Source organism: Engystomops pustulosus, chromosome 9 (genome assembly GCF_040894005.1).
Source record: "Engystomops pustulosus chromosome 9, aEngPut4.maternal, whole genome shotgun sequence".
Taxonomy (NCBI): domain Eukaryota; kingdom Metazoa; phylum Chordata; class Amphibia; order Anura; family Leptodactylidae; genus Engystomops; species Engystomops pustulosus.
This window is the reverse complement of record NC_092419.1, coordinates 26218969-26228482: the sequence shown is the minus strand read 5'-3', so window position 1 is coordinate 26228482 and position 9514 is coordinate 26218969. Positions and strand designations below refer to the sequence as shown.

At 40.8% G+C, this 9514-nt stretch overlaps 1 protein-coding gene across 1 annotated transcript; it reads left to right on the top strand.

The window, feature by feature from the left end:
* The first annotated feature begins 375 nt into the window (after positions 1 to 375).
* On the top strand, positions 376 to 7923 carry LOC140076936 (uncharacterized). The gene is made up of 3 exons (XM_072123739.1): positions 376 to 5237; positions 6635 to 6732; positions 7819 to 7923. The coding sequence occupies exons 1-3, from the start codon at positions 812 to 814 to the stop codon at positions 7879 to 7881; spliced, it is 4587 nt and encodes a 1528-aa protein (XP_071979840.1). The 5' UTR covers positions 376 to 811; the 3' UTR covers positions 7882 to 7923.
* The last annotated feature ends 1591 nt before the right edge of the window (positions 7924 to 9514 follow it).

Below are 9514 nucleotides of genomic sequence, written 5' to 3'. Positions count from 1 at the left end.
AAAAGTACCTGAAGGGCCCACCACCAATGGGGCCTCAACAGGGTCTTCTACACCAAGTACAAGAGTAGAGACAACAAAGGCTGTGACAGCAATATCACCTACAGAGAGCTCCACCGTTACAAAAGTAGCAACTCCTGAAGTTGAAAAGGCAGAGTTTACCAAAGTTCCTACGGGAACTACAACATTGACAACAGCTGAAAGCTCAACTATGAGTTCCGAACTTGCAAAATCTACTGAAAATATAATGTACACAACTACTCAAGCTACTTCAGTAAAAGTGACAACAGTTAGGCTTACAGATAATACAGGTGAGACAAACAGTAAGATTTCTACGATGATAATTACATCTCACATGACATCAAAACAGATAGCAGCTACAACAACATTAGCATCTGTGGGAACTAACATATTACACAGCACAGCAGCAATACCCAAATCACAAGGCACAACACCTATAGAAGGGGCAACACAGTCAGTACAAAGTACATCAGTGCCGTTCACAACTATTGGGAGTACAGGGAAGCCAACTACAAAATCATATATAGAAAGTACAGTAGTGCCATCCAGAAAGTCATCTACCGACAGTACATTAGGTACAACTACATTAGAAGGTACATCAGTGCCAACTTCAAAGCAATCTATACAAAGTACAGTAAAGTCATCCACAGGACCATCTATAGAAAGTACATCTACAGGGTCAACTGCTGGGAGAACTTTAGGGTCATCAACAAAGTCATTAGTAGGAAGTACAGTATTTTCATCCACAGGGTTATCAATAGAAAGTACATTTGGGTCATCCACCAAATCAATTATGGGGAGTACATTAGGCTCAACTGCAAAGCCACCTTTAGAAAGTTCATTAATCACTTCAGCAGGGTCAACAATAAGGAGTACATTAGGAACAACTTCAAAACCATTTATTGAAAGTACATCAAGGCCACCTACATGGTCAACTATGGGAAGTACATTAGTGTTATCAACTAAGTCAAATGATGGAAGTACAGTATTTCCATCCACAGGGTCAACATTAGAAAGTACATTAGGGTCATCCATAAAGTTGTCTACGGAAAGTTCATTAGGGTCATCCATACGACCAATTATGGGAAGTACATTAGGGCACACTACAAAGTCAACTATAGGAAGTACATTAGGGTCATCTATAAAGTCAGCAGTTGGAAGCTCACTAGGGTCAACTACGAAACCATCTATTGAAAGTATATCAAGGCCATCCACAGGTTCATCTATGGAAAGTACATTAGGGTCATCCACAAAATCAACTATGGCAAGTACATCAGGGCCAACTACAAAGTCAACTATAGAAAGTATATCAATGGCATCCACCAGGTCCACAATGCAGAGTACACTAGGGTCAACTGCAAAGTCATCTACAGAAAGTACATCAATGCCATTAACAGGGTCAACTATAGGAAGCACAGCAGGGCCATCCTCACAGTCATCTTTAGAAAGAACATTAAGGTCATCCACACAATCAATTATGGAAAGTACATTCGGGCAGACTACTAAGTCAACTGTAGAAAGTACATTTGGGTCATCTACAAAGTCAACAGTGAGAAGCACACTAGGGTCAACTACAAAGCCATCTACTGAAAGTACAACAGGGCCATCTACAAAATCAACTATTGGGAGTATCATAGAGATAACTACAAATCCACCTTTAGAAAGTGCATTTATCACTACCACCAGGTCAAGTATGGGAAGTACATTAATGTCATCCACAAAGTCATTAATCGAAAGTATATCAGTTCCATCCTCACAGTCAACTATGGAAACTTCACTAGGGCCAACTACGAAGTCCACTATAGTAAATACATTAACTTTAACCACAAAGTCATCAATTGAAAGTACATCAATGCCAACCACAGGGTCATCTGTAGAAAGTACATTAGGCTCATCCACCAAATTAACTATGGGAGGGACATTAGGACCAACTACAAAATCACCTATTGAAAGTACACCAGGACTATCCACAGGGTCAACTCAGGAAAGTGCATTGTTATCATCCACAAAGTTAACTATAGGGAGTACATTATTGTTACCTACAAAGTTGCCTTTCGAAAATACAGCTACTAAGTCAGCGATAGTAAGTACATCAGGGCCTACTACAAAGCCATCTTTAGAAAGTACATTAATCCCATCCACAGGGTCATCACTGGAAATGTCATTACTATCGTCGACAAGAAAGTCTTTAGAGGGTACATTAGTGCCATCCACCATAAAAGGTATTATATCAACCACTGCAGCATTGTCAAAGGGTACTACAGTATTATCTGCAGAAGGTCACCCAACAACACATCTAACAGATACCACTCTAACAGGAGCAATACAAGGTTTAACCTCAACTCTTAAAGCTGCCACTGAAACAACAACCGAAGCTACTAAAACATCACAAGATAAGATGTCAGATCCTGCTACAGAAATGAATAACAAGTCAACGACAGGGGGCACTGTTTTCCCAATTACAGGAAGCACCATATCAAGTCCAGGAGTAACGACTGTAGATGCAACAGCAAAACCCAACACAGGAACAAGCACTACAAATACAGGGGGTACAATAAAAACTACAGACATAACAACTTCCTCAGTTACAAAGGAACCAACATCAATGACCACAGATGCTGTAACACTGTCTACAGAAGGTACAACAGGAAAATCTAACACAGGATCGAGTATAACAAATACAGGGGATGCAACAACAACTACAGACATAACAACCTCCTCAGTTACAAAGGAACCAACATCATTGACCACGGATACTGTAACACTGTCTACAGAAGGTACAACAGGAAAATCAAATACAGGAACAAGTACAACATATACAGGAGATGCAACAACAACTACAGACATAACAACCTCCTCAGTTACAAAAGGATCAACAATGACTACAGAAACTGTAACAACAGGAAAAACTAACACTGGAACAACCTTACTGTCAACAGTTCCACACTCAGAAAATGCAATATCCAATATACAAAGCACAACAAGCAAAACTTCACAAGTTACTCCAATAGTAGCAACTACAGTGAAATACACCTCTACAGAGGGTGCAACCAAAACTACAACAGAAGGCGCAACCCCTAAAAGTACAGGAGTATCATCAAAAGATGTGGATACCTCATCTCTGCGAGGAACAACATCATTAACTATAGGTATCACAGCTACAACAACGTCAGAAGCTTCAAGTATTACTACATCTAAGGAGTCAACAACAGGTGGCGCTATTTCTCCAGTTGCAGAAACCACTCATACTTCGAAAACCTCTGGAGATGTGAAAGCAACAACAACTACAGACAATACAGCTCCGACATCAGAGACTAAAGACAACATGGCAATGAGTAGTAGTTCACAGACAACAATCACAAAGAGTAGTTTAGAATCAACTAAAGTTGACACAACTGTTATTGAAAATACCAGCAAAATATCCAAAGAAGCGATAGCAGTATCTCATGTCACAAGTAAAACTATCTCAGGCACTTCTATAGGAGCTACAACCACCTCAACTAAAGTAAGTCCATCAAGTGGAACCACTAACTCTAACACAGAAGCAAACATTGATGCATCCACATCGAGGAGTGAAGAACAGGGTACTGTCAAAACTACTAAAGGTCAAGCGTCTGAGAGTACATCATTAGTTATAGTTACTACAGTATCTCTTACTACTGGTGTCTCAGAAGCAGGGAGTAGTGGCAGTACTAAAGGGACCTCATTGACCACTACTAACGTAGAACATACTGGTCCAAAATCCACAAAAAGTTCCTTATTGTTAACAAGTGCAGTGCCAACAAGTACTGAGGGGAACACAAAAATAACACCCAGTATTACAATAGGTAAAACAACCGTTTTTACTACAGGTGATGAAAAGCGCTCTACTACAGAAAATACCAAATTTACAATGTCAACAACAACACCCATTTTAGCTACAGGAGACAAAGAAACCACAACTGGTAAGGGATCAATACCAGCTAGTTCCACAACAGAAACTATTAGTAAAGTTCCAAGTGGATCACCTACTACAGGTAGTATTGTAGTATCAGTCGGAGGATCAACAACAGAAGTTCCAAAAGTGACAACTATTGAAGGTGCCACAACAACATCTACTGGAGGTACAAAAACATCTAGCAAAGTTACAAAAATTAGTACTGCAACTCAAAAGGCGGCTAGTATTGAAACAACACATTCAGCTACAACAACTCCACAAGTATCAACGGTTTCAGCAACAGATGATAAAACTACAAATGTGGTGGAATTAACAGGAGTGACTACAAAAGGTGGAGCATTGTCTACACAGGACTCAATTGTGTCATCTACTGTAGGAGAGGAACCAACAACAACAGTTTCTGGACAGAGGACAACAACAAATACCACTTCAGTTATTCAACAAAGTACATCAACAGCTACAACAGCACAACCAAGTAGTGAAGGTATAATAGACAAAGGTTCGGAACGTACTACAAAAATAACAACTCATTTTGTCAGTGGGCTACCTAGTGAAGGAGGGACTTCTACAAGTGCACAAGTAATCACAGGCTCAACAACGCAAGGTATAGGTGGTTCTAGGACTACTTCTACAGAAACTACCACAAAACTCACAACCGGAGGTACAACCGGAGGAGATGTTACAAACGAAGCAAAAATGTCATCTACAGTAAGTCCAACAATATCTTCAACAGCTGTTACAACTGTAGAGGTGAGCAGAAATCCAGAAACACTTACTACAGCCAGACTTGTCCCATCAACTACAACAGGGAAGAACTTGGATACAACAGGTACAGCAAAAACTATTATGACTGTAACTTCTCAGGGGCCTACAGGCATAAGTTCTGAGGATACAACAACCACAAAAAGTTCAATGAATGAAACCAGCAAGGGTCTAACAGAAACAGTTTCACAAACTAGCACAACAATAACTTCCAAAGCCACATCAGGAGACGTAACAGTGACAACTGCAGAGACTATGACAAATATTTCTACACTACCAACCACAAAGAAAATGGCAAAAGGTACAACCACCACAGATGGTATAACAGTGTCTATCAGCAATGGAACCATCAGACCAATGTTCTCCACAGAAGCAAACTCCTCTCATATTCCTCCTTCTGCTACTTCTACGCCAGTCATTACAAATTGTACAGGTCTTGGTGCCTGTATCATTCCTTTGAGCGAAACACCCCTGAAGACTTCAAGAGCTTGGAACAGTCCTACGAGCACCAAAGACCCAGGTAAGGTTGAACTTTTATTCATATAGTTGTGCCAAGAATATGTTGTGAGATTGGTTGTACATACTTCATTCTATGATTTTTAACATTTAGTAACACTTTACTTACAACCACAACTCCTCACTCTCAGTTCTTATCTGGAATGAACCATGAACCCAAACTTTGTGTATCTCTTAAAGGGAACCTGTCACCAGCAAGTGGCCCGATAAATCCCTACCACTATGTTGTCAAACAGCATAATTCCATCTAGTTATTGTTACTTTCATGGACCAGAGTGGTGGCATCATCCAGAAAATCAATTTTGAAGTGAGATATAAACTGGTTATATAGAGTCAAGGAGGCGGAGAGTTCAACACTGAAGTCAAGGCGGGGAGCTCTGAACGCCACCTCCTCTGTGATTGCCATCATGCGTCAGACTTCAGGAGATCTGGTTAGCGATGTCTCTAGATGCAGGACCTTCAATTACAGTAAAGGGAGCTTTCTGAGGAAGAGAGAGCTTGACTTCAGTGTTAAAATCTCCGCCTCCTTCACTTAACAGTTTACAGCTCACTTTAAAGTTGATTTTCTGGATGAAGACACCAAACTGGGTCATGAAAGAAACATGATCTAGAAGGTGTTAAGGTGCTTGGCAACATACTGATAGTGGTTTATTAGTTCACTTTCTGCTGACAGGTTCCCTTTAATAGGTGCAACTCTCTAGCTCTTACTGTTCCTGTGTAATCAATGTCATAATTTTGAGATGTCACATGGGCTGAGCCAGGCTGCCTTCTCCAGTCCAAATCCACCTTTCCGACTGTAGAGAGCCTAGGTTAGAGTGTATAGGGTACAAAACTACCCCGAAGCTATGCTACTTTGGCTCTCTACAGTCCTGGGCAGGACCAGGTATCCATCCGCCTGTAGAGAATCGGTAATAATGACATTGATTACTTGGAAACGGTCATTGAAGTGAAAATACTCCAACATAACGGGAATTGCCCCTATTAAGGTATCCAACACTTTGGAGTTGATGGAGGTGGTAAAGGTCCTCTTCTTCATGGTGCCCACTACTTCTTTAATGTCTATACAACATACATTTCTGTAACGTTTCCTCCATATTCTATGGAAACTTGGTGGATCTAGTTTCTTGTCAATGAAGGTCAAGAGACGCCTCGATGGATCCGTCGAAGACATTAAAAACGGTGACAGATCGTCGTGGAATATGTATCATTACTGATATCAAAAGAAAACGGCAGCACTCAAATTCAAGTGAAACAAGTGCTGGAGTGCTGCCGTTTTCTTTTGATATTTATGGACTCTTTTTGGTGAGAGCAAAGGATAGCATTTGCATTTTTTTTGGATTGTGCTGCTGTACAATTTCTGTTCCTTTGGATATCATTACTAATAGTTTTTTCTTTTATCAGAAACCCAACCACATAAGGATCGGGAGACGTGGCCGATCCTTCTTGCCGCACTGGCAGCAGCTGTCGGGACGGTATTATCCTGCATTGCTTTATTTTGGGTAAGTGACCGCTCAAGACCACTGGACTAACAAATTTCTGGAACAGGATGTCCGGTATAATAGTGATAAGGAGCCCGGTTCAGGCTACAAAAGGTCGTCTCCTCTTTAGATGAAGTTACTATTGTAATTTTAATGTATTATTTTAATCACATTTTATGAATACGTTTTTGGACAATGCATTTTCTGTGAACTCCAAGGCATGGGTAAGTAAATGTGCCCCAGTGTATAATCTGCTCAGCTCCTCCTGCTCTATATCATTCTGCCAGCAGATAGGAAACTATGTACTTCTCTATAATATTCCACCTGCAGATAACACTTTATTTTCATGATGACGGATTGACTTTATTTTGTCCTAAAAAAATATCACAACTTGCCAACAAAGCCAAAGACCTCACGGTAGCAGAACATAGATATATTCCGAAGGACATTTTTGGCACAATATTGTTTGAAAAGTAGGTTATGTTATAAGATCTCCAGACTTTCCAACCAGTGGTAAGACATCACATATGTTTAATTTACCTGACCGTAGGACCCCCAGGCATCGGGGCTCATCAGGGTTGCGCACTGCACTGTCGTCGGTCTTTGCACCTTTTTCAGGGATTGCACGGTTCGGACAGATATTTAACAAGTGTCTGCGCTGGGATTGTACCGTACGCAATTGTTTTTTGGCACAGCTGCGCCGGCTTTCATGCGACAGAAATCGGGGGCCGTGCCGTCAGACGATCCGACTGATTGGGACTGAACGCGGAATTTAACTTTCCAATTGTGTCGCAAGCCCAAGCACTTACATGTACCAGGAAGAAGAGGGTGAACTCTGTCGGACCTGAGCGGGGAAGCTACACATGCAGGATATCGAGCGCACAATCTTAGTGAAACGCGGCGCGGTGCATTTTCATTGGACAATGTACTTTTGTGAACTCCAGCGGACGGGTAAGTAAATGCGCCCCACTGCGCCTTCAATGGTCCATGACTGGTCTTAGCAGGCAGTGAAGGTCCATCCCATTCCCCCCCTATTTATGATTTAATAGATTTTATCCTTTATTCTATTTTCTCTATAAACTGACATGGTCTTTCTTCTTTTTGCAGTATTTGTACTGTAAGAGGCGATCTCATCATGCGATACCCATGTATATTGCGCATGGACCATGAGTGGTCTACATCGAAGGACAACAACTGTTTGAAAATTTTCAAGCACACACAGACTTTTTCCATTACAATTTTATTTTATTTATGGTTTATGATATATTCCATGGATCTGTTGGCTGCACAATACATGTGTCTGACACCTATGCGTATGCCTGGCTCTATAAGAATAACATTATGGATGAAATGTACATTCAGCATGGGGGTTGTTTAGCTTTAAGAAATGAGTACATTTTTTTTTTAAAAATGCATAACTACCGATCCTTGCCTCCAGGGATCTACAACAGCCTCCGGTGAGAGCCGCATCATCCGAGACTCTTTGGTTATTGCGTCTATGACTCATCCATCACATGGACAGAAATACAAGACGGAAACTGTTAATGGAGCAATGGATTGGTAAAACCCAATGGAGCCCAATAGATCCCATAAATATGGTGGTGCCCATTGGGTTTCCCTTCCATTATCCATCATTTTTTATGTTGTACTAGCTGTTGCCTCCGGAATTGCCCAGCATAAATAACTGCTTTTAGCTATAACAAAATCAAAAGGGTCAACAGAAAAATCTTCTGTGTTTCTCTCTGTATTTTTCTTCCTCTGTCTCTTTCTCTGTCTCCATCTCTGTCTGTCTCTTTCTCTCTCTCTCTCTATGTTTATCTCTATCTCTCTGTCTGTCTATCTCTCAGTCTCTGTCTCATTGCCTATAGTAACCAATCAAAGCTCAGAGCTCATCTTAATGACCTGTGGCAAAATAGAAACTGAGCTGTGATTGGACATACATACACACACATTCATACACACACACATGTATATTTTTAAAAACGAACACACACATACATACACACATAGATTCACGCACACATGCATACTACACACACATACATACACACATAAACACATATATACTTACATATACACACACACATAAACACATATATACTTACATATACACATACATACACACATACATATAAACACACACATACATATAAACACACATACATTCACACGCACATATACACATGCATACATACATACACACACATTCATACAAACACAAACAAAGATTTGCCCTGGAGCCTCCTGATAGATCTCGCACACAGCTGTCGCTGTACAGTAGTGTTCGTTGTTTCTATTGTGCCGCTACGTAAATCCATATCTAAATAGAGAAGTATCAAAGTTTCCATGATCTCCCGAGCTTTCTCTGCCAAAACAAATTTAGGATAAGATTTAGGTTGGAGTTTTTGGTAAAAGTCACTGGTGCTTCTGCAGGGGTAAGCGACAAAAGAAAAGTTTGTCTCCTGGTTCCTGCATCGTGACCCAAACCAGAAATGTAGGTAATGGTATGAGCTGCAAGGGTCAATCAGGGGCTTTTTGGACCTTGATGATGTCAAACAGCCTGGAGTGTGGATGAAAATAAAGAGGTCAAAGTTCTTAAAGTTGTCAAAGTTGTCAAAGCCCAACATGATAAACCAGGGACACTTCCTCATAGATTCAGGCACCATGACCATGGTAATCATCTTATATTTGTGTCCAAGGCCTCTTTTATGCTAATAATTCAGAAGGGCTCTTGAGGGGGCTTTACCAGAGCCCATCCTTGCTGTAGCTTCACAGACTCTGCAGGAGCACTTCCCAATGTGTG

Excerpts from the sequence above, each read along its gene's own strand:
- LOC140076936 (XM_072123739.1), top strand. The coding sequence starts at position 812 with ATGGGGAGTACATTAGGCTCAACTGCAAAGCCACCTTTAGAAAGTTCA. Across the intron at positions 5,238-6,634 it reads TACGAGCACCAAAGACCCAG|AAACCCAACCACATAAGGAT; the intron begins GTAAGGTTGAAC and ends TTCTTTTATCAG. Across the intron at positions 6,733-7,818 it reads CCTGCATTGCTTTATTTTGG|TATTTGTACTGTAAGAGGCG; the intron begins GTAAGTGACCGC and ends TTCTTTTTGCAG.